The sequence below is a fragment of the Ochlerotatus camptorhynchus genome, unplaced genomic scaffold, assembly GCF_037179485.1.
Source record: "Ochlerotatus camptorhynchus isolate MF236.1 unplaced genomic scaffold, CSIRO-AGI_Acam_v1.1 ptg000022l, whole genome shotgun sequence".
Lineage (NCBI taxonomy): Eukaryota > Metazoa > Arthropoda > Insecta > Diptera > Culicidae > Ochlerotatus > Ochlerotatus camptorhynchus.
In genome coordinates, this window is record NW_027040514.1 from 1,336,506 (window position 1) to 1,363,230 (window position 26,725).

Here is a 26,725-nt window from a genome sequence, read left to right on the forward strand (position 1 = left end):
ATATTGCGGAATTCCTTGCTTCTCCAGCAATCCAGACATCTACACCAGCAACAGACTCGCCTTCAGCTCCTGTTACAATTATTATCATTCGTCCGTACGGGGCCCATGCATTAATTATGTCACGCTAAAACGAGCAAAAAATTACCCCCTCCCCCCTATAGTGACGTTTTTCCTATACCTAATGCATTGCTTGTCACAAAATCTTAGACCCCCCCTCCCCTCTTAGAGCGTGACATAATATATGCATCAACCCTAGGTACCTATTCCTACTCCCATCATCGAGCAACCTCCACAACATCTCTCACACATCCTGGTTGCATTACAACGTTCCACGCAGCAGCAGCAGCAGCAGCAGGCCCGGCACGCGAAAGTCGATCTCGGTCCGGTATCATGATTTTAATAAAATAATGACTTTACTCTTGGAAAATATCGTCTTACACTGCTCGGCTCGGGTTCTCATTGTTGATGTTTTCCGTATCTCTCTTGCTCTCATTTTGCACAGGACTTTGCCGAGACGGCCATGAACGACATTCTCGGCTGGTACGGCTACGGGGACAGTGTGGATCACCGTATCGATATCGCACCTCCACCCCCACCCCCACCGGGAAGCGAACCCACCAGCCAAAGGACCAACGGTAGCAGCAACAAGGATGGAACCAACCCATCGTCCTCATCATCATCGTCGTCATCCTCCACGACGGCGTCGGTGGCGGCGTCGAAATCGAAGCACAACAAGACACAACAGCACAAGCCAAGGCAATTCAATATGCTGCAGCATAATTCCAGCGAGCTAAGTGATACTATTGCATCGGCAGCAGTCGCATCAGGTGTAGTTTCACCAGCATCGTCGTCCTCGTTGGGGAAGGCTGGCAATAATAATAAAGCTACTGCCAATAGCAGCGATGGAAGAGGAGGAGGTAGCAGTAGCAATAATAATAACAACAACAGCAGCAACAACAACAACAACAACAACAACAGCAGCAGCGGCAGCAACACTAGAAATGGTGTTAATTTACTTCACCATGGCGAAAGTTCCACATCCGAGAAGGATAGCTCCCGGGAGAGTTCGAAAAGTCCACTGCTGGTGAAGATGCTAGACAAGCAAGGTAAGATTTGATGAGGATGGCAGGTGATTTATTATCAGTTAGGAGTTAGGAGAATAGTATAGATTTTATTACAAAGTATCAAGCGTGTTTGATCTGAAGTGGGTTCAAAAGTTTTCAGACTGCAGGCGCTTGGAGAACGTTATTGGAGAACAGAACGTTTTTTTTTCAAAATGTATGATTTGCAATTACTCTCAATGATGATTAACAAGCATACGACGATTGATTTCGACCCGGGAAAATACGTTCCTAGATCAAAAGAGTTCACTATAGTGGATGGCATAATTATAACCCTGGCACCACGCATCGTTAATCAGTCCGCGGTAGCAAATTGTTATTTGGCCAGCCGGATGCATCTGACGTAGAGTTGCACCACCAAATGGGCAGCACAAGAGTCGTTCATAGAAATCACCCTAGTAATAGCAAAATCGACCCCGTAAATGAGCGAACAAATTACTTTTCCCATGATGGCGTACAGTCGCTTCCACATCGTCATATCCAATTACGGCAGTTCGGCTGCCAAAATGATCCAGTAATGAGCGACCTCGTTGCAACTAGAAATCCAAAAGTCGAATTTCCCGAATAAATCGAATTTGTTATCGTAATGAGAACGTGAACGGGATTCCTGCCTTTCGCTGATGATTGCACATTTTGCAGTGATGCCACATCTGTATTTTAGGCTACACAAATATTGTTAGATTTTCAGTTTCAATCAGTACACTTTTTTAGAAAAATCTGTATTCTGTAATGCATGTTATCAAACATAGCTCAGAAAATCTGTACCATTCCAGAAAAATCCGTACATGTGGCATCACTGGCTACATTTAGGTTTTGAAAATATCCCAGATCGCGTCGTCGTCCGGGATAATTTTTTCGAGGGAAAGCTCCACGCCGTTGCAGTCGCGCCATGATTACACGGACGGACGGCAGCGAGGAGGATACAATTTCGCGATTTTAATGAACCACGTGATGCAGCCTGTGCGGATCACGTTTTCGATTTCATCGACCGTTAACAAACCCGGGGCAGCCACCGCGCCAACAACTGGACGACGGTCGAAAAACAGATTGCCCTATGTTTGGTACTTTTTTTTTTGGGTTGGGGGGAGAAGATGTTCAGTGCAGTGTGGAGTCAGAGCGAAGAAACGTCTCGGGTGAACACAGCATAAGCATTGCATGTCCGTCCGCCGGGATGATGATGATTATCAATTAAAATAATGTGAAAATTGATCCGCTTGAGAAAGGCTCGATTTCAAAAAGGTTTCGTTTTGTACGGGCTGGGTGTGTGTGTGTGTGTTTGTGTGATTGAGTGAATGCTAACTACCATAACACTACCCACCTCTTAGTATACCAACCTACTGTTGTACTGCTGTTTTGGTTGGTACAAGGGGCACGACATCTCTTCGTTCGATTCAATACTCGTAGGTATCTCTCCTTTAAGAGCTATGCTGCAGTAAGAAACAGGCGTCGTCGTCTTCGTCGGTCCTTGCGTTCAATGATGAAACATGAGTGAAACGTAATCTTCAAAGGGAATCTAGAGACACACCGGAAGGTCATCGTGCGAGGGCACACACCTATTAGAGTAGAAAGCATACTTCACATGCGAACGAAGATGTGATTGATCCCAGTATTGACAGAATTTTTAATTGATATTGTGAACAAGGTTATATTACATTTAATTTCTAGTGAAGTTGTTAATCGTAATTTTGTATAAGTGCTTCACAGGCCTGTTATATCCTTAATCGTTGAGTGCAAAGAGTAAACTTTACAGCTTATCAAATTGAGGAGAACGATTGCACAGCTGTGTGTGTATGTGTGTGTATTCCTTCTAACCCCCACTGGTCGGCAGTGTTATTATGGAAGAACTCTCTCTACAATGCCGCATTTATGGTCATTGTAGACAGCTTTAGTCCGGGAGTTGGAAGGTGATAGCTCTATTGCAGATCCAGCAACGCATTTCAGAATGTCTGGAGAGTCACGCCCATTCCAAGGTTACTTTCTTTTTTTTATCTAGTTCGTTTATTTGTAAGGCTCAATCGCGTTAGCTTTACGAAGCCGATAATTCACTGTTCTTTGTTTGTAACAAAATTCACTTAATTCTATGTCTAGTAGGAGTTGGGCCGAATACTCACGGTTAGAGAGGTACATTGTCGAAGGATAGGATCAGGTGAGGAGCTTGGGGGTAAGGTTTCGTTGTCTCATGAGAGCGTTGTCGCCAGTATGAACGGTAGTGTGGTTCTAGTTTCGTCTGGAGTTCGACCGGCTATGGTGACCAGTGGGCGACGATGAGACTCATCGAGACGGGGGGACAAGACAAACAAAAACTAATAAAGAGATACAAAAGACAAACGAATTAAATTCTTATACTAGACATTTGCAGAAACACATAAATCGACTGCATATAGCAGAGATCACGGGTTGCCAACACGTCTCTGATAGGAACATAGGGTTGTCTTCCTTGGGCCTCGAGGGTATTCAAAAGTCGCTCTCTGGCGGCGTCATTATCCGTACATTGCCAAACTGCGTGATCGATGTCGTCGTAACCGTTTCCACACCGACAGATGTTGCTGTCCACGAGGTTTATTCTATTGAGATGAGCATCTAGCGAGTAGTGGTTGGACATAAGTCTACTCATCACGCGAATGAAGTCACGACTTAAGTCCAAGCCTTTAAACCACGCTCTCGAAGAAACATTAGGAATAATTGAATGTAACCACCGTTCAGTGTCCCAATCGGTTTGCCAACTCGAAAGGGTACTCTGACGAACTAAACGATAAAATTCATCGTGTGAAATTTTCCTGGCATACAATTCGACCTCCTGCGCGCCCACCTTTGCGAGAGAGTCCGCCTTCTCATTGCCTGCGATTGAGCAATGTGAGGGGACCAGGGCTGGTAGTGCTGATGCGATATAATAGTAGTGACTTTAGTGACTAAAATTACGGAAATAGTGACCAAATAGTGACTTGTAAATATTAAATAAGTAACTATTTATATGGTAACTTAGAAATTAAAATACGGTTTGATATTGAAATAAACTTTTTATGTCATGGAAGTGATTTTGAAGTGATTTGAATAATTTACTTTTGCTTACGTTATACATGATGACTAGCAAATAGTAATTCCCATTTTTTTATGAGCTTGAATTTGATTCTGCATTCGAAATGTTTAAAATTTTGATATATCTAGGCAGATAACTTTTGTAATTCGCCAAGAACGTTTCACAGAATTTCTTCAGAATGATCTCAAGAACTGTTTTAGAATAATTCCCCTTCTCTTAAACTTAGAGGCAAAAAGCTTTTACAAAAATAATATTGCATTCTTGAAATTCTTTGCAGAACAATCAACAAAATTCTTGGAAAATAGATAATTCTCGTAGTCGGATATGCTTAACATCAAATATCAGAATTAAAATGGACATTTTATACGATAGATGAGTAGATGAAAGTTAAGAGTCGACAGTTTCGTTATAGTACGGCAGTGTGAAATTTGTGTATAGAAAGTAGAAAAAGCGCACAAAGGACAATTTTGAGGATGGTACGAATCGGGTAGAACAGCTTCTTTACCAAGCTCATCCGTTAATGAGGGATGGTGATGGGTGTTTCCTCTGCCACCACTACCAAAAGGGATGATCGCCGATTCGCTCATGTACCTCCGATGTGCGGAAACAGTTCTATCGATTGTTTCACACTCAAGTCTGACATCTGACGTAAATAACTACCCGATTCATACCTTCCTCAACATTGTCCTTGCTCGCTTTCTACTATGTAGGTATATTTCACACTGCCGCACTATAACGGAGCTATCAACTCTATAATTTAATCTTCTCATCTATCGTATAAAATCTGCACTTCAAGTCTGATATTTGACGTTAAGCATCTTCGAGTAGATTAATTTCGATTTTTTATTGATTCTTCTAGGAACTCACTGAAGGACTCCTTGCATAAATCTATTTTAAATTTATTTGAATTTTCCTTAGAATTTCCATGGAATTAACTTCAGAAATTGCATAAATTTATGCTTAGAATAATCTTGGACTTCCCCCCTGCATTCAATTGGAAATTCAATTCGTATTCTCCTTAGAATTCCCATAGTATTTTCTCAGAATTCTCAAAACAAAAATCCATCACAGAATAACTTTGAAACTCTTCTCAGGATTCCTTTGAGATTGAACCCTCAAAATTCGATTCCATTGGAATTCCTCTCGGAATTTATTTCGAACTCTTTAGAATTCTCTTGGAAGTATCTTCAGAAATCACCCCAGAATTCTTTTAGAACTATCCGCAGAGACCATCTTTGGAGTTCACGGGATTTTCATCAAATTTTCATCAGACCTCCCTTAAGCAAAATTTCAGAACTAATTTTGAATTCTTATTAAAAGTGGACCTAGAATCCTCATCCAATCATCATAGAGTTCTTCTCAGAACTCTCATTACAATGTTCTCTCAATTATATTGGAATTGTGTCGGAGCTGAATTTTGTGTCTCTAATAATTTAAACAATAATCAAAAACGGCGCTCGTATACGTTAAGCCAAGTTTAACTATATAGGTAAACCTGGTTGAAGATTTAAGCGGAGATGAAGAATTCGGACCTCAGAGCACTTAATTTTACATGAGACTTTCGTAGTCTGTACTTTGGTATTTTTCTGTGATATATCTTAGTGTCACCCCGAGAATTTTTTAAAATTCTCTAAAAATTTACTTTGAATTTTTTAAAGTTCTAAACATCCTTGAAAGACTTTTGAAAATCTATAACAGACAAATACCTTTGGAAAGTTTCCAAGGTAAACAATTTATCTTCTGGGAAAGGAGCTATATTTTCCCTGATTTTTAATCGAAATTGAAGGCATTTCCCAATAGTTTTCCTGATGTTCTTAAGTTTTGCGGTTCACTGGTCATCCTGGTTAAAATTTTCAATTTTTAAACAGATCTGTATATTTTGTTAAAATTACTGTAGACTTTCTTAGTGCCAAGGCCAAGTACTCAATTTAAACATTTTGTTGATATTATTAAATTTCACTCTATTTTAGTAGTGAAAAAATGACTTTAGTTACTATTTTAAAGGAAATAGTGACTTTAGTGACTTTTTGTTGTAAAAAGTGACTTTTTAGTGACTGACTTCAAAATAGTGACCAAGTCACTAAAAAGTTACCTGCTACCAGCCCCGGGACCCATACAAAGGTAATCATATATGATCTTTCGACCAGCACACTCATCTGCTCCCTTACCTTTGAAAGGAAATCTTCTTGTCATTCGAACTGAGACTATCCAAGAAGATTAAGTAATGGTCTGCGGGCATGTTGGAAATCATCCCCAATGCGAAGTTGATTGCTGCCAGCTCAGCAACATATACGGAACAAGGTTACTGGAGTTTGCGGAAGGCGCTAGAGTTTTCATTGAAGACACCGAAGCCAGTGGATCCGTCTGTAAAATATCTTTTCACGCAATTGATGTGTTGGTACTTTTCAGTAAAAATACGTGGGATAACAATAGTTCGAAGTTGATCTGGAATCCCATGAATCACTTGTTTCATGGACAGATCATATTCAATTGAGGAACTGCGATTGGTGAAGTGAGCACGGTCTGGAGTATAACAAGGAAGACACATATCCGAGGATACGTAGTGGTGGTAGATTCTTATAAATCGAGATTGTATGCTCAGCTCTAAAATTTCTTCAAAATTTGCAATTATAAGTGTGTTCGTCACTCCGCATTTGATTAGCATTCTGAGAGAGAGCTCTCAGAAATTGTTGTGGAGGGGTATTACTCTTGCCAGAACCTCGAGAATCATGTTATGCGTTGAGTGCATACAACCGAGAGCAATTCGCAGACAACGATATTGAATTCGTTCCAATTTTATTAGGTGACATTTTCTTGCCGAGAGAAAGCAGAAAGAGGCGTACTCTAGGACATAGAGAATTGTTGTTTTATAATGCGTTATGAGGTCTCCTGGGTGAGCACCCTACCATGTGCCGCAAATTGAACGGAGAAAGTTGATCCTCTGTTCACATTTTTGCTTCAAATACGTAATATGGGTATTTCAAGTGCACTTTGAATCAAATCAGACCCCAAGGTACTTGAAAGACAATGATTGAGTAATGTTTCTGCCCAAAAGATTAAGCTGCATTTGAGCTGGGTACCGCTTTCGAGTAAACACTACCAGTTCAGTTTTCTGCGACGAGAATTCGATCCCTAGATTCCTAGCCCAAGAAGACAAGTTATCTAAGGAACTTTGCAATAGTCCTTGCAAGTCCACGGCATGTGGACCTCTTACGGAAACCACACCGTCATCTGCAAGTTGTCTTAGCGTGCATTGTTCTGCCAAACAGTTGTCGATATCTTTGACGTAAAAGTTATAAAGAAGAGGACTGAGACATGAGCCTTGGGGCAGGCCCATGTAGCTAATTCTGGAAGTTGTCAGTTGTCCAAGGGAAAAGTTCATTTGCTTTTCTGACAACACATTGTACAAGAAATTATTTAAAATTCCAGCAAGTCCACATCTGTGCAGATTGTAACCGAATCAAAAGCTCCCTTAATGTCCAAGAATACTGAAGCCAATTGCGCCTTGTGTGCAAAGGCCAGTTGAATATCTGTGGAATGCAGCGCTAGACAATCGTTTGTTCCTTTGCTCTTGCGGAACCCAATCTGTTATTTGTTTCGACCCACTGATCGAGTCTCCGAAGGATCATTTTCTCCAACAATTTCCTAATGCTCGAAAGCATAGCAATCGGACGGTATGAGTTATGGTCAGACGCTGGTTTGCCAGGTTTTCGAATGGCAAGTACTTTGACCTGTCTCCATTCAGGCGGTATAATCATAGAGGCAACTCTAAGACTAGTAGGTCCCGAAGAAACGTGCTCAACTTTTTGGCTCAGCTCTGGTACTATCTTCGGTCCCAAGCTAATCGATTCACCCCTCGAAACATAGGAAAATCCACTAACCCCTCATTTTATCTGTCAAACATTCATAGCGAATCAAAACAAACATAGTGTAGTACTAGAGTTTCGACTAGAATGGGGTACGTTAATCGATTTGCTTGGGACCAATAGGCTAGTCAAGTAGTGAGCCAATTTAAAATCGTTAGTCTCCACCGGTTGGTATAATGTTGTTTTCTAGTAAGGAATTGAATAAGTCTAGCAAGCGTCTTTTAGCGATATCTGGGAGATTTTTCAGAAGATAGAATTTAATCATATCGCTTCCCGGTGAGGAGTTGTCGATGAAAGAAGAGCCATAGAGAATTCCAGCATTGTGAATGGTCTACCCAGAGAGCCACCACTCGGAGACGCTTCTTGAAGAATGTGTTGTACTGGAGTTGAGTCCGGACAGACCTTTTTAGCGAAATCGAATATCCATCGGATGGAGTATTCTTCACTCTCATTCGAAGATGAGCGGTTACGCATGTTGCGAGCCACTCTCCACAAGGTGTTCATTGAGGTTTTTCGTGAGGGTCTCTCGACGAAATTGCGCCAATAACCGCGTTTTTTTGCTTTGATTATTAATTTCAGCATTGAATAGTCCTCGAAGTATGTGGAGGTTTTGTGTCTACGAAAAGCTTTGATAGCATCAGATTTTTCTACATACGATTTTTGCATTCTTCGTTCCATCCAGGTGTATCTCCTTTTGAAGGGCGCACTTGAAACTTTTCTTTTTTGTGCTCCCAGTGAGCTTATGTAAATCAAAACGGCGAGGAATCGATATTCTTCCAATGGTGGATGTGTGCACCGCCGAGCACTATCGATACACCTTGCGACGTGCGCAACCTGCGTAACGCATGTAACCTTGATTCCAAATTTCAGTGAGGAACCGAGCAAAAAGGAATCGTGAGAATGGATAGAGTAGGATAACCAAAAGATAAACAAACTGAGGTACTTAGCAATAACTTTGTATGGCAAAAGCGCGTTGCAGCAAAAGGCATTAAATATATTAAAATTAATCGTTCTATAGTAATCTGTAGTATAGTATTCGGTGGGGTAACCGTACCACTTTCGGATTTATCTACTGGAAAACTCCTCCAAACGTAACCTGGAAAGAAAAGAAGGTGAATTAGCGAAACTATAAATGTAAATGAAATCTAATAATGTGAAATTGTTTTTTTAATTGAAACATAATTAGTTTCAAGCTGTTGTAAATAACCAACTACGCTGCTGTGAGAATTAAGTTTGAACACAGATCCAAACCGGGAACAGTGGAAGCGTATCTATTGATTCGACACCGATTGTCACCGCTGTTGCATATTTCTGCCAATCGATGTTCCTTGTAAGATCAAATGGAACTCGAGATGGTTCTGCAGATTGAGGGCCACACTTAATTGAAATGATGATTGGCAAATGATCGCTACCATGGGGATCATTGATAACCTTCCACAGACAATCCAACTCGCAATCCAATGATAGTGATCTTGAACACAAAGATAGGTCGAGTCGGTTTTCTCGAGCCGGAGGTTTAGCTATACGTGTTACTTCATCAGTGTTCAAAATAGTCAAGTTGAAATCGTCACATAAATCGTAAAAAATAGCCGCTCTATTGTCATCGTATAGATCGCCCCACCCAGTACCATGGGAGTTCATATTACCCATAAATAATACTGGGGATGGAAGAATCGAAACTAGATTCCAGAGTTGACTACGGATAATTGAGGTTCTTGGTGGAACATATACTAAAGCTATGCAAATATTTTTGTTCTTCACATTTATTTGGCAAGCGACGATTTCGACGCCGAGGTTACGTTCATTTACAATAAGCCCCGCATGTATGTACTACCTCTATCAATTGGATATTAGTATTAGGGGAAATGGCTCTAATGTTGGCCTATGGATCTAAGATTGGCCCCATCGCTAAAAATCTGCTATTTATCAATTTTATCTAGATAAATGCGTCATTGGGACGGTACTAATGGATATTTTTGGTTGCTATTGAAAATTTAGCCGATTGCTGAATTTATGTATGGGCCCAAATTAGGGACACTTAGGCCGACATTACATACATTTCCCCTACATACACACTTCCAGGTTAGAAAATATTCTTTTCAAACCTAGCGCGTATTTAGTTTAATTTTGATGTTTAATTTATAAATAATAATTGGCTCGGTCTCACCATGTTCCGCTGGTCTGCCGCCATTGATGGCTTCTTTTGGAATCCCTTGTACTTTTTCTCTAACGCTTCGTATTTCATTCCGCACTTCACTAGCAATTTCCTTCCGTAGCTCGTTCTTGGTCGGTTCTGACAAGATTCCGTCTTTTCTGGGTTTTTCTTGTTTTCCGAGGGAGATACATCGGCACTAATTTCGGTACCTGGTTCGATCATAGAGGTAACTCTAAGACTAGAAGGTCCCGAAGAAACGTGCTCAACTTTTTGGCTCAGCTTTGGTACTATCTTCGGTCCCAAGCTAATCGATTCACCCCTCGAAACATAGGAAAATCCAATAACCCCTCATTTTATATGTCAAACTTTCATAGCGAATCAAAACAAACATTGTGTAGTACTAGAATTTTGACTAGAATGGGGTACGTTAATCGATTTGCTTGGGACCAATAGGCTAGTCAAGTAGTGAGCCAATTTAAAATCGTTAAATTCCACCGGGTGGTAGTACCACCACTTGTGGCGCACACAATCAATTCCCTTGCGCTAGGCCAAAAAGTTGAGCACGTTTCTTCGGGACCTACTAGTCTTAGAGTTATCTCTATGGTACTACCAACTAAGAAACATTTAAATTGAACGTTAAAAACGATTTCGATGAACATTTTAAGAGTGTTATGTCTGCTTGTATGTGATCATACCTTCACAACTTCGGGTAATCCGCGAAAGGGCTTGTATTTTTCTCAGGCCCTTTTGATCTAACTGCAATCACTCTCTCATACTCGAAATGTGCCATGATGACCAAATTGGCACAACGACGCCCTATACGCTCTCTGACCAAAGCGCAGGGTGGGGAGAACGATTGCACAGCTGTATGAAAACACATTCACAATGTGCTCTTTAACCTTTGAGCACTCGCGCTGTTGTGCTTTGTACAAGACATGTGGATTTTCTGTTACCATTTTTTTGCAATACAACCAAGAAACTTGCTTTGAACAAAATGGCATAATTTTTTTTTACAATAATACCCTAAATAGCGTGGTAATATAGGACATTGAAAATCTAATCCGCATAAATGGAACACGTAGTATGCGGAATTTGACACAATTGGTTCCAATTCAACTCAATCAAACGTAATTTCCGTCGAGTAATGAACTTTTCAGTCTCGGAGCACTTAATTTTACATAACGTATTTGATTACGTCTGATCCTTTATGTCAAAGATGGCTTCCATCACGTGTAAAATTAGTTATTTCTAAGTGTGTAGGTTAACAAAAGTTCAGAATTCTCTCAGTACGCGGCGCTAATGTGCATGAATTGTCTGAATATGCTATATCTTCGAATAAAGGCCATACAGAGTATTCAGTAGGCCAATGACTTTTCTGTTAAGTAGGTCAGAATTTTCTCACCACGCGGCGATAATGTGCAAGTGGATTTCCAGAATATCTTGGGATGCTGGCCATATAGAACGTTTCTGTCTTAGGTAAATTTTGCTCGATAGTTTCAGGTTAGTATGCAAGTTAATTTTCTGAAAATTATCTATCTTGGGATCCAGTCCAGACTGGTTACAGCCTTCGACAAATGTGCTCAGTAGCTCAAGGAAGTTGATGTTCAGTAGGTAAGAATTTTCTCACACGGCGCGAGTGTTTAAGTGAATTTCCTGAATATGCTATACCTAGGGATCCTGTATGTATAGAAGGTTACAGTTTTCGGCAAATTTGACTGTTGGTTGGTGAACAGAAGCTCAGAATTTGTGCCAAGAATTGAGATAGTTCTTAACTTTTGTTCACCAACCTACAACCTACGTCACCTACTTAACGAATTTGCCCAAGACAGAAACCTCCTATATAGCAAGGATTCCACAATTTACTTGGACTCCAGCGCCGCGTAGTGAGAAAATACTGAACTTCTGTCTACCAACCAATAGTTCTTGACCAACTGAACAAATTTTCCGAAGACTGTAATCTTCTATATGGTCAGAATCACGAGATATTCCAAGGAGGACAGCTAGCCCACATGTATTGTACAAAGTACAACGTGCGATTGCTCGTAAAGCAACAACAAATTGTTTGGACCCTACTCGACGTAATCCTGCTTGGCCATCGACTTGGAAAATTCCTCTTCGATCCTTCGGATTCTTATGGTAATCTGTTTGGAAGTCGATTTGGAGAAACTTAGTTCTGCCGCCTTTGTACCTAAGCGCAACAGAAATAAACAATCAATTTGATATGCTCACGAATGATGAGAATGATCCAGGCAAAATTCTACTAAAATTTCCCAGCTTAATGCCAAGAAGTAAAAGGTTCCTCCTATTGCACCACTTCCGATTTCCATGCTCTTCGCACGGAACATTTGAACTTCGTTAAATTCAAGTTTTCACTTCAAATTGGCCCCGACGGTAAATGCCGTGTATTGACTGAAACCTTAGACGGATCAAACGTCAAACGCAGGGGAAATGTATGTAATGTTGGCCTATATGCCTCTAATTTGGGCCCATACATAAATTCAGCAATCGACTAAATTTTCAATAGCGACCAAAAAGATCCATTAGTACCGTCCCAACGACGCGTTCATCTAGATAAAATTGATAAATAGCAGATTTGTAGCGAAGGGGCCAAATATTAGATCCATAGGCTAACATTAGAGCCATTTCCCCTATTTTAATGTATTATTGAATTATAAGAGGCGATGATTGGCACGTCCTCCTTGCCCATTCGAAACACTGGTCCTTACGACATAACGTATTAGGATTCCCCATCGGGATCCGTATTCGGGACCCACATTTGGATCGGTATGCGGATTTACCATCGGATTCCCTGTCGGAATCCGCCTTCGCATTCCCTGCCGGGATCGGCGTTGAGATTCTTTATCGGGTTTCGCCTTCAGATTCCGTATTGTGATCCACATTGTTTCTTTGTCGGGATCCTGTTTTAAATTTCCTGTCGCCATCCGTTCTTGATTTCGGAATCCGCATTGCGATTTGGTATCGGGATCATCTTCTATATTCCCAATCGGGATTCACTTTTGGGTTCCCTGTTGGGATTCACCTTCGAATGTCCTGTACTATAATTATAATATTGTAATTGAAATAACGCCACTCACCTCCATGGACGAAGCAGCTATCTGTGATGATGTATCCGACCAGAAACGAGTTGAACGGGAATTTCCGACCAGACGAAACGAAATCCGACGAACAGCAGCAACAGCAACAGAACGACATCGAGAGCAAAAGTAAACAAACCCTCTAAAAAGGAAACTAAAACCATTGTGGGTATAGTATAGGATACAGCTTTGTCACTATATGGGCGAGGAGAGAGGGGGAGTTCCGTTTTAGAGCAAATTGTAAACAAACTCGGTCGCTGTCCCATACAAAAATCCAACATGGCTGAATCATGAATTTGACATATTAGAACACCTCTATGTAGTCACCTTGATTAAAACAAGCTGAAGATATGATTTGGCAACCCGTGGTGGAAATTTGAGATTCTATAATATTATATCAACCCAGCGGTGGGAAATCGGATTTTGTCGGGTTGCTAAACTAAATAGAGACCCGTTGAGGGCGTCATTAAACGACCGAAATCTAAGAGGAAGAGGTGACAATTGGCTTCTTCCTCTTTTATTTCTATCTCTATCTTTATAAATCTCTATCTCTATCTTGCGCACATGAAAACGGCCAATCAGGAGCTGGTTCACGTTTGACAGAAAAGTGGTTCATTTTCGCCCCCGTATTGTCACCTCTTCTCTTAGACCGAAATGAGAACCAGCGGTGGAGATTCTCTAAAGGCGCGGATGCTAGCCTCTTCACAGCAGCATACAAAGGTATCTGAGTTACGCATGCATTTATCTCAATTGCACCGCAGCTGACCTGCGAGTGATCCTCCAATGGATGCGAGTGATCCTCCAATGGATGGCGTCGTTGATTGGCACTAGATTGCGGAACAGAGACCGACGTTAAATAAAGAAAAGAAGAAGACCTGCGAGTGCAATGAAATAAAAGCGATATCGACTTATAACCACTACCTACATATCCCAGCTACATTCTTATCACCCTTCAGCTCTCAGGATTCTTCGGTTGTTTCTCGTTGTGTATTCTACTGAAACTGAGAAATATTCAATACCGCAAGAGAGATGCGGTGGGTTTTTTCATAACTTTTTGAGCTCTACCTATCTACCCTCAAAATAAAAAAAAATTAAAAAAACCGGAACCAAACACCTCTTAAGATATACTGCTTATTGAATTTTGCACCATGACTGATATCCTATTCTCCTCTTTTCAGAACCCATCTGCCAGTGGTGTCGGCGGGGTGTCCCTCCCGGGCAATCCGGAATTCTCGGCACCACGGAGGGAACCATCTTCTGTTCGGAATCGTGCTTCTCGCAAAGCCGTCGAGCTTCGTTCAAGCGGGCCAAAACATGCGACTGGTGCCGCCACGTACGACATGCCGTCAGCTACGTGGACTTCCAGGACGGTGTCACGCAGCTGCAGTTCTGCTCGGACAAGTGTCTCAATCAGTACAAGATGCAAATATTCTGCAACGAAACCCAGGCTCACCTGGATCTGAATCCACACCTGAAGGAGAAGAACGCTTCGACAGGTACTTTGATTGTGAACTATAGTTTTACATGTTCAGAAGTTACAGCATTGTGATTCGTTTTAGGAAGCCTAATAACCCCGGACCTATGGTTGAAAAACTGTAAAAGTCGATCGGCATCTCCGGGGTCGGATCGTTCCGAGTCAGTGTCTCCAGCGCCATCGATAGCGATGCGTCCATCACCGGAACCGTCTCCTGTGATGCAATCACCGCCACCTCCCAAGAAACCGATGATCTCCGTAGCACCTGCTTCGAAGCTGCTGTCGAAGAACATTCAATCCCCGACGGCCAGAAGTAGTGCCAAGGCCAATCGAAAACGCCGTCCCGGACTCCGTCCCATACAGCACACCGTTCTTCAGAATCGAAGAAACTCTAATCACAAACTGGACTACACTCAACCCAACAACAATAACAATTCCAGCGTCTTAAACAACAACTTGACATCCAGCAGTTCATCGATGCTATCGAAACCAGCCACCGTCACCAGCGGTGGAGTGCAGGATCTACGCGCTGGCATGCCAATGCCAAACCTACCACACCCGCTCACTCCGACCAAATTCGAAAATCGGGAATCTCCAAACACTCCTCGGCCACCACCACTCAACATCCCCCATCAGTTTCTACAATTCCCACCGAATCCGGGTCTGCGGCCACCGTTCTTTCCAATGAATCCCATGTTTCGATTTGGATCCCCACCAAATCAACATGCCATGCCACCACCGCCACCAGTTGGAACTCCCCTACCTAACCTAGATCCCTCATCGAATCGTCAACCCCACTCGATGCTGGGCTTCCCCGTCCCGCCGGTTACCATCCTAGTTCCCTGTCCAATCGTGATACCTCTCCCTATACCGATACCAATTCCCATCCCTCTGATCGATTTCCTCAAAGCGACCAACCCCAAATCACCCAAGGTGGAACCGGCGGTCAGTCAGTCACCGGTACATCGTCCAGCTGAATCACCACTGAACGATACCCGCGAGGACGTCAGCGATCCGGAAGACTGTCCGCTGGATTTCACCACCGTCAGCCATGATCAGCGAAGGCAACAGGAACGGGAACTAGCGACCACCCGAAGAAGTAGCTACTCGCTGGAGGCAGTCGCCGCCGGGAATTCAAAGCCAGACGAAGCGGACCGAAGTCCGGAGCACAAGTTACCTAAGTTTAAAATTACTCGCTTGAATATTAGGCGGATGGAGGAGGCGGAGGAGGAGGAGGCGGCGGAGGTCGGTGTAGGGGGTTCGAGGACTGCGGGAAAGGTTAGGGAGAAGCGATCACCCGAGGAAGAGGAAGCGGACCACTGCCGGGAGATGGTGGAACGGAGCAGACCGTTGAGGAAAAGGAAACGATTGGTGGATCATCACGAGGAGCTGATGGCTAGGGAGGAGGATTCAGCAGGTGCTAAAGGTTAATATCGGTTAGCCGGTAGGTTTTAGGTCGTAGGGTAACAGATGAACTGCGTCACAGCAGTTTGTGCAACCGTTGTTTAACTGAAAGTCGATGGGTATTGCACAAAAAGTAGTAGGTGGTGGTTTTGGTTGGATGTTTTACGCGATGCGGCTCAAAGATGCGTGTGGTTTCACAAAGAACTCTGGATTCGGGATTAGGTTTTTTTTCCCGTAAAATGGCCATGACTTTTTGACAAATGGAGAAGGCCTGGGATTATGTTTTTCTAAGCTTATCACACTTTCGATTTGTCCTACTTGCTAAGGATCTTTATTTTGTTGCTCAAGCGGGATTTGCGCCTCGTTCAAACGTCACAGCTAATCTGCCTATAGTAGTTATCTTTGCTTGATTTCCTATTTATATGGGACAGTTATGCGATTGTGGGAAGTAATATTTGTACGAACACGTGATTGCAATTTTGGAGTGCTTACTTGATAAGGCGTTTTGCCGGTGTTCTTTGCAGCACTTCCAGTCATTGAAAGCATTCTATCTTCTTTAGCATTATTTCGTCTTAAATTGGACTTAATGCCAGCCCTCAACTTAGTGTTCTAGGCGTACTTCCACAGTTATTAATTGAGAGCTTTCTGAGCCAGTACCATTTTTAAATTAGTATAATTGTGTGGCAAGAACAACTGTTGCCAACACTGCCGTGGATTCTGCTCGGGCATCGCAAGGCGTTTCGACGTCAACTACTGCAACCTGTTACCGTGGTAATCAATAGCAAATCTTATGTCGTTTTCGTTTTTGCGGTGTAGCTACACCGGTGCTACACTGCCGTACACCGAAATATTTTAGGGTGTAGATATAGAATGCACTTTGTTTACAAACAAATGATGTTGAGCTGTCAAAGACTCGCGCTTATTCCTGCTTACACTACACTAGTGCTACACCGCAAAAACGAAAACGACATTAGTAGCCAGTTTTGTGTGGAGTGATTTGTTTTCCTCATTCGTTGATTTGGCTCCCTGTTTAAAAGAAGTTTTCCTGAAATAAAATAGTGAAAATCGCTACGAAAAGGAACATTGAACGTGGTTTGTCTTCGTCTGCCGCAGACAGTTAACAGAAGGTAACCAAACCCCCGGCCGTCAATGGCCATGACTGTTACAACAACCATACAGGGAAGTCAGCCACCTACAGCATGGGCTTCAACGCCCCCGAGATCATTTTCAAAGCATGGGATATTCTTAGAAAATTAATCAAAAATCTATCCATAATCTGCTCATTTTTTTCCTTGATTTGTTTTCCGTCGATCTTGTTTTCCGTGCTGAGCACCATTGCTACGACGCAAGGAAGGCAGCTCCCACACCGGGATCCTACCTATCGACCCATCAACTCATGAACCGTGGACCAACGACTTTACTTCCCTTCCGAAGGAAGGCGTGATCAGAGATGTTATGCCTCAGAACATCCCGGCGGCACCGACTGGGATTGAACCCAGGCCTGCTGGGGTGAGAGGTAATCACGCTTACCACTACACCATCGGCGTCGCTATAATATGCTCATTGATGGGGGATTTCAATCTGCCTTCAATACGCTTCAGCACCTTGGAATTCGACACTACTTTATCATTCTTGGCCCACTCCGTCGCGATAGATGTAGGTTCTATAGTGGTCTCAAGAGAAAGAGGCAGTTAGTACCCCATTAGTACCTTTAATTCAAATAATGCTGCAACTACCACAAAACAAACTAAAGAAGTCTATTCATCATCCTCTATAGTCGGTCTCCAACAATGCTCCCCACTGGTTTCAACTCTTTCCGGCCGCTGATAGACCGATGCTTTTCACATCACGAAAAGCTAGGTTTCTGGTCTGCCTTTGAAGGCCTTACACTAAAACACAGGACTTTTATTGCCCTATGGAACACAAAACGCCACAATTTCGCACACAAGGCTGGTAGTGCTGATGCGGTATAATAGTAGTGACTTTAGTGACTAAAATTATGGAAATAGTGACCAAATAGTGACTTGTAAATACTCAATAAGTAACCATTTATATGGTAACTTAGAAATTCAAACACGGTTTGATATTGAAATAAAGTTTTTATGTCATGGAACTTAAAATCAAATTTCATAAATTCCTCTAATTTAATCGAATCTCATAACGGAATCTCCTGTGAAGAGCGTTTGAAGTGATTTGAATAATTTACTTTTGCTAACGTTATACATGATGACAATCAAATAGTAATTTCCAATTTTATGATCTTGAATTTGATTCTGCGTTCGAAATGTTTAAAATTTTGATATATCTAGGTAGATAATTTTGATAATTCGCTACGAACTTTTCAAAGAATTTCTTCAGAATTATCTCAAGAACTTTTTTAGAATAATTTCCTTTCTCTTAAACTTAGAGGCAAATAAGCTTTTACAAAAATAATATTGCATTCTTGAAATTCTTTGCAGAACAATCAACAAAATTCTTGGAAATAGATTATTTTCGTAGTTGGAAATGCTTAACATCAAATATCAGAATTAAAGTGGACATTTTATACGATAGATGAGGAGATGAAAGTAAAGAGTTGATAGTTCCGTTATAGTACGGCAATGTGAAATTTGTATATAGAAAGTAGTAAGCAAACAAACAACAATTTTGAGGAAGGTATGAATCGGGTAGAGCATCTCCTTTACCAAGCTCATCCGGTAATGATGGATGGTGAGGGGTGTTTTCCCTGCCACCACTCGCAAAAGGAATGATTGCCGATTTGTTCATGTACCTTCGATGTGCGGAAACAGTTCTATCGATTGTTTCACACTCAAGTCGCCATCTGACGTAAACAACTACGCGATTCGTACCTTCCTCAAAATTGTCCAATTTTTCTACAATTTTCACACTGCCGTGCTATAACGGAACTATCAACTCTCAAATTTAATCTGCTCATCTATCGTATAAAATCTCCTCTTTTAGTATGATATTTGACGTTAAGCATCTCCGACTATGTAAATCGTTAAATTCACGCATGAAGTAATGACACATCATTAGTTAAATTAGATTATTTTCGATTTCTTCTTACATAAATCCATTATAAATTTATTTGAATTCTCCTTAGAACTTCAATGCAATTATCCTCAGAAATATCATTAATTTCTGCGTAGACAATAATCTTGGACTTCTCCCTTGCATTTAATTGGAAATCTCCTTAGAACTCCCACTGTATTTCCTCATAATTCTCAAAACCAAAAATCCATCACAGAATAACTTTGAAACTCTTCTCAGAATTCTTTTGAGATCGAAACCTCAAAATTCGATTCCATTGGAATTCTTCTGGGAATTTATTTTGAACTCTTTAGAATTCGCTTGGAAGTATCTTCAGAAATCACCCCAGAATTCTTTTAGAACTATATCCGCAGAGACCATCTTTGGAGTTCCCGGGATTTTCATGGAATTTTCATCAGAGCTAAGCAAAATTTCAGAACTAATTTTGAATCCTTATTAGAATTGGACCTAGAATCCTCATCCAATCATCATGGAATTCTTCTCAGAACTCTCGTTAAAATGCACTCTCAATTATATTGAAATTATTTCCAAAATTGTTTCGGAGCTGAATTTTGCGTCTCTAATAATTTAAACAATAATCAAAAGCGACGGTCGTATGTGTTAAGCCAAATTTAACTATATAGGTAAACCTGGCTTAAGATTTAAGCGGAGATGAAGAAATCGGTCCTCAGAGCACTTAATTTTACATGAGACTTTCGTAGTCTGTACTTTGGTATTCATCTCTGATATATCTTGGTGTCATCCTTAGAATCCTTTAAAATTCCCTTGAAATTTACTTTGGATTTTTTAAAAAAACTTTTGAAAATCTATCACAGACAAATACCTTTGGAAAGTTTCCAAGGTTTACCATTTATTTTCTGGGAAAGGAGGTATATTTTCCCCAATTTTTAATATAAATTGAAAGCATTTCCCAAACGTTTTCCTGGTGTTCTAAAGTTTTGCGGTTCACTGGTCCCTGGTTAAAATTTTCAATGTTTTAACAGATATATATATATATATAAATATATTTTTGTTTAAAACTACTGTAGACTTTCTTAGTGCCAAGTGCTCAATTTAAACATTTTGTTAGTATTTTTAAATTTTCCTCTATTTTAGTAGTGAAAAAGTTACTTTAGTGACTATTTTTAGAGAAATAGTGACTTTAGTAACTTTTTGGTGTAAAAAGTGACTTTTTAGTGACTGGCTTCAAAATAGTGACCAAGTCACTAAAAAGTGACCTGCTACCAGCACTGCGCACACCCGCCACTTAAAGGGTCACCCTTAATCCGTTTTATCCTTGCGATTTCAAACCAAAACATTCAAGATGTCAGAAATACCGGGTTGCCGGAATGGGTATTTTACAAACAATCGCAGCTTGCTCTATGACCGGCACAATCGGCACACAGGCAAAAAAGATGACCGAATATTGGTGTGCGGAGTGACCTACCCCTTGAGCTGACTAGTTTCTGGTTGACATAATCTTATACAAAAAATCAGTTCAATTGGTTGTAACAGCTGAGAAATTAAGATGGGTGGCCGGCAGCATCCATCGCACTCTTCGGTGGGTTTGGATCATATACCAATCCAGGTTGTATACTGGGCCTTATTACGGGTGTCACTACACGGTGATAAGGAAGTGAACTCAGAATAAGAGCCGTGATTGCCTTACAAATCAAATGGGAATCACTTCACCGTGACGACAAGTGACAAGTTTTCACCGTGAAGTGACATCTGTAATAAGCCCCACTACTTGGATAAACCTGGGAAAACCTGATATCTTCAGAGAATGTTATTATTTTTGGAAAAACCCGAGGAGCGATCAATTTCATAAATCACACACACACTTTCAGGCCTATTCTGCGCGGCGTGTGAGGTGAGGTTACACGCTCTCACTTGTGAAGTGACAATTATTGTCACCTCGAGTGAGGTGACTCTCCGTGCAAATCAAATGAAGAGTCACCTCACCCGAGGTGACAATTGTCACTTCACCATCACTTCACTGTTACTTCACCTCACACGCCGCGCAGAATAGCCCGGTTTGGAAAATATACTAAAAAATACGTTAATGCGTACACGCTTAAACCCTAATACCGTAATAAAAATACTCAAAAATATCTCGAAAATACTTTGTACACAAAAAATACATTTCATAATGAATTTAAAACACTTTAATACACAAATACACAAAACTTAAAAATAAAAAAAATACGAAAAAATACAAAATACACCTTTTCAAGTCGGGTAGATGAATCGAAAATACTCAAGTTGACAACCTCTCGGAAAAACCTGGAATTCTCATGGATTTTTCAAATTCCTTTTTCATGCCAATTTTTGTTATTGTTCTTCAAGCCAGAGATCCTTCTAAGAAATTCTAAAACCTTTTATAATACCCAGATTTCAAATAAATCAAGGGCTTTGCATACGAAATTCAAATCAATGGCGCGACCTCTAAAACTTCACCAATATTTACATTTTATCACACGCTTTCTATTTTGGAGTTATGAATCGAACTGGAGGGTAGTCTATCAGAAATCCATTTTTTTTTTAAATGAAGTACCCTAATGTAGATGTATTAATAAATCAAAAGAAATTTCCAGTGGACGCTGATGGAAACTTTGATAAGCGGTTTAAAAGGCTTTCGGGAAATGTCAGTAGGATTCCAGGATAATTTCGAGGGGGACGACTCTATCTACGATGCAGGAAATATTGTGTTTTGCTGTGGCTAGCTGAGTAGATAAAAAGAAGATTTATCGCGATTTTGAAGATTTCCTGCAAAAAGATGATGCGCGATGCAAGTAGATGCGAGAAATGAAAGAAGATTTTTCGAAGATTTATTCGGTAGTGTGAGATTTTTGGAGCATCTAGAATTGAGATTTAGATGTGTCGCCCCCCTCGGATAATTTGCAAGAATCTCGCGGTAGCAGCCAGAATAAACAAAGTCTCCCAAGTAATAATTTTGGTTTTATGAGAGTTCTGTAGACCGTGTAGAATTCTTTGAAACCTTGATGGACTGGAACAAACTGACAGATGATGTCGAAAAAAAACGCCCGGAGGAAACCTGAAACGTTTCTGAGGGAAAACCTTCAGAAACCTACATGTGAAGTAGGATAATCTTCCGGTGAAAGTCGTAAGAAACATCCTAATAAAACTGGAACTAGCTTCCGGAACTAGGAAGAACTGTCCGGGGAAAATTGGAACAACCTTCTTGGGGAAATCAGACGAAAAAAACTTCCTGAACAACTTTCAAATGAAGGAAGCCACAAGGCCAATGAGAACCCAAACGTGAGTTTACCATACCTTACGAACCAGGCTAAAGCTTTGTTGTCATCTGCTGTCGGAAGTATTCGTCTCCACTCTACTCGATCGATGGCCACACTTCGCCAGCCTCGTAGTCTGCGAAGGGTCCACCTTGCTCGCTGAGCGTCTCTTCTTCTTGTTCCTGTCGTGTCGCTTTCGAGAACCATTTTCACTGGGTCGTCGTGCGGCATTCTTACGACGTGCCCAACCCACCGTAGTCGCCCAATTTTTGCAATGTTGACGATGGATGGTTCTCCCAGCTGCTGGTGCAATTCGTGGTTCATTCGCCTCCTCCACGTTCCGCCATCCATCTGCACTTCACCGTAGATGGTACGCAACACTTTCCGTTCGAAAACATAAACGAGCATAGTTCAGGTCTCGTGGTCATAGAGGACCACCGGTCTAATCAGCGTCTTGTAGGTAGTCAACTTCGTGCGACGGCGAATTTTATTCAACCGGAGCATCCTCCGGAGTCCAAAGTAGGCACGTTTCCCTGTCATAATGCGTCTTTGAATTTCTCTGTTGGTATCATTTTCGGCGGTCACCAGTGAGCCCAAATACACGAACTCGTCGACCACCTCGATTTCGTCACCGTCAATCTGAACTTGGGGTGGGAGGCTAACATTATCTTGCCTAGAACCTCTTCCACTCATGTATTTCGTTTTCGATGCGTTGATGCCAAGTCCAAACCATCTAGCTTCAGCCTTCAGTTTGATGTACGTTTCCGCCATCGTCTCAAAGTTCCAAAGTTCATGTTGAATAGCACACACGAAAGTTCATCACCTTGCCGTAACCCCCTTCGAGATTCAAAGGGACTCGAGAGTGTCACCGATACTCGAACAACGCACATCACTCGATCCATCCTCGCCTTGACCAATCGCGTTAGTTTATCCGGAAATCCGTACTCGTGCATAATCTGCCATAGCTGATCTCGATCGATTGTGTCGTATGCGGATTTGAAATCGATGAACAACTGATGTGTGGGCTCGTTGTATTCACGGCATTTCTGCAGAATCTGCCAAATCGCGAAAATTTGGTCCGTGGTAGCACCGACCGGTGGAAAGTAACGATTTAAAATTGGCTCACTACTTGACTAGCCTATTGATCCCAAGCAAATCGATTAACGTACTAACCGAAATCCTAGTACTACACTATGTATGTTTTGATTCGCTATGAAAGTTTGACAAATAAAATTAGGGGTTCGTTGATTTTCCTATGTTTCGAGGGGTGCATCGATTAGCTTGGGACCGAAGAGAGTATCAGAGCCGAGCCAAAAAGTTGAACACGTTTCTTCGGGACCTTTTGGTCTTAGAGTTACCTCTAAGCTGTTCTTCCGTGGGTAGTGCAGGTTCCTGAGCAACTCCGGCGTCCCGTAATTGCTCAATGTTGGGTCGCGGCGTTCGACTTCGATGGGTGTTATGCACCGTCGAGAGTTTTGAGCGCATGCATACTGCAACTAAGTAATGGTCCGAATCTATATTCGCACTGCGGTACGTGCGGACGTTGATAATGTCGGAGAAAAATTTCCCGCCAATTAGAACGTGATCGATTTGGTTTTCTGTGTGTTGGTCAGGCGATCTCCAGGTGGCTTTGTGGATATCCTTGCGGGTGGAAAAGGTACTTCGAACTACCATACCCCGAGAGGATGCAAAGTTCACGCATCGTTGGCCGTTGTCGTTCGATACGGCATGCAGGCTGTTTGGCCCGATTGCCGGTCTATACATTGCCTCCCGTCCTACCTGAGCTTCCATGTCGCCGATGACAATTTTGACGTCCCGTTGTGAACAACCGTCGCACACCAGCTCCAACTGCACATAGAACGCTTCTTTCTAGTCGTCGGATCTCCCTTCGTGTGGGCAGTGCACGTTGACGATGCTGTAGTTGAAGAAACGGCCCTTAATTCTCAGCTTGTGCCGATTGTTCCGATCCGTATTTCTTTCTTCGGTATTTGCAACTTTATATTTTTTCTAGGGCGGCTTGTTGGGTCTGCCCCAACCCCCGGGTCTCGCCAGGGGACCATCGTGCACAGCCCTGTTAAGAGTCCCACGCTGGCACTAGGACGGTAATCTGCCGTTCCTAACATGGATAACAGACACCGTTTTGAGTCGCACCTCCACGGTGAACAGACGCTCTGGTTTGGTAAAGCATTTCCTCTATCATTGTACCACAGACAAACAGACGTAACTCTTCATTCTGGATCATCGTTTGCGCATTTGATGATTGGTTTGAATGTTATCGTTTCCGCGAACTGCTCGCCGCAGCGCTGGCATCGGATCACTTTGACGTTTCTATATATTCGGTTTTTCTTGCATGCAACATTGTTTGTGAATCAACGAGCATGCTTGTTTTCCGCGAGAAGCCCGCGAGATTTATTTATTTATTTATTTAATTAAATCTTCAACATAATGTTGTACAGATATTTTCTAGGCTAGGTGTCGAATTCTATGTCTGTAAGTAGACTTACTAATGTTAAAATCATATACATCAAACGTTTCATTAAACACACGACTGCACAAAGTCCACGGTTCGTTGAATCCATAGTTGGTCCGATGGGTAGGTTGCCACAGAAGCGTGTAACTACGTATAACTCTTTGAGGAGCATTGATGTAGATTTGGCTCACAAGAGAGTTGCAATCCACGTCACCGTTAAGCAATCCAAACACGAAGAGTCGCTGAAGTAGTTTCCTCCTTGCTGCCAACGTGTCCAGGTCAATCAGCCTGCACCGTTCTTCATAAGGCGGCACATTTACCGAATCGTTCCAGGGCAGAACACGTAAAGCGTATCTTACGAAGTTTTGCTGAATGGCTTCGATTCTGTTAGCTTGAATAGCGTGAAAGGGTGTCCATACAACAACAGCATACTCTAGAAGACTGCGGACGAGAGCACAGTATAGTGATATCAGCGCGTAGATGTCCTGGAATTCATTTGTGTTTCGTTTCAAGAAACCTAATGTGGCGAATGCTTTAGCAGTTATCATGGAGATGTGCTCATTGAATCTGACTTTAGAGTCGATGATAACACCCAAATCCTTAACTGAAGAAACGAAGAGCAAACTACTGAGTCCTATCCTATAGTCATGTCGTAAGGGCTCGCGTGAACGGCTAAAAGATATTGCGCAGCATTTTGTGACATTAAGGTGATACTCCAAAGAAGCCTTAGCGTGAAACTTCAAGACCACAAATGTCAACTTCCACAAAACGTACAAATATGAAATTTGCTACTCCTTAGTTGCAGCGTTACAACAAACAGAGAGTAGCAATTACATTATTGCATGTTTTGTGGAAGCTGACATTTGTGCTTTTGAAGTTTTACGCTAAGGTTTCCTTAGAGTATCACCTTAACCTGCATACCGTTTAATGTACACCAGCGCAAAAGGGAATCAATATCCTTCTGGAGTGCGCAACAGTCAAGTCTTGACTTAATTGTACGAAAGATCTTTAAGTCATCGGCGAACATAAGTTTCGAAGAACACAGTCGACTACACAGATCGTTCACGAACAGGATGAAAATTAAAGGCCCCAAATGGCTACGTTGGGGAACACCAGAGGGTATCTCGAAACTAGGCGAATTAACACCGTTAATGCTCACATAGGCTGAGCGGTCAGTTAAGTAAGACTGTAGCCACTTCGTGGCCCAATTAGGTAATCCCATACACCTCATTTTGTCCACTGCAAGCACATGTGGAACCCTATCGAACGCCTTACTGAAGTCCACGTACATCGCTTGCCGTCGTTTTTCAATGGAGTTGATCAGCGAGTTGACAAACACCATTAAGTTGGTTGTTGTAGAGCGTTTCCTCACGAAGCCGTGCTGATGTTCGGTAATTATTGGCCTAACCGCTTGATATACTACCTCACATACGATCTTCTCCAGAGCTTTTGGAAGGCAGCTTAGAATCGAAATTCCGCGATAATTTTCAACGTTGTGGATGTTTACAGCTTTGTGAATAGGTGTGATGGATGCAACCTTCCATATTGTGGGGAAAACACCACGACACAGGTGAAGCGAGAGATGCAGAAAATTTCTTAATGAACGATGGCGGCAAACAGTCTGGACCAGGGCCTTTAGAAAGATCTACAGATGAAAGAACTTTCATCACCTCTTCAACAGATCTGCTCATCCCGTCACGACGATCATCCGGAGAATAAGCGGGAGGGGTAGTCGAAAAAACATCCTTGAAGAATTTTGCGAAGAGATCAGAAGCTTCTTCCGTGGAGTCAACACGAGCTTCTTTATAGGCCACAT

General features: G+C 41.9%; 1 protein-coding gene across 1 annotated transcript in view; it reads left to right on the top strand.

The window, feature by feature from the left end:
* The window catches only part of Sobp (Sine oculis-binding protein), a 104,042-nt gene extending 87,523 nt beyond the window's left edge, over window positions 1–16,519 (top strand). The window contains exons 3-5 of the mRNA XM_065227095.1: window positions 503–1,106; window positions 14,453–14,770; window positions 14,834–16,519. Coding sequence (XP_065083167.1) covers window positions 503–1,106; window positions 14,453–14,770; window positions 14,834–16,179 — 2,268 coding nt within the window. The 3' untranslated portion in view covers window positions 16,180–16,519. The remainder of the gene's footprint in view (window positions 1–502; window positions 1,107–14,452; window positions 14,771–14,833) is intronic.
* The last annotated feature ends 10,206 nt before the right edge of the window (window positions 16,520–26,725 follow it).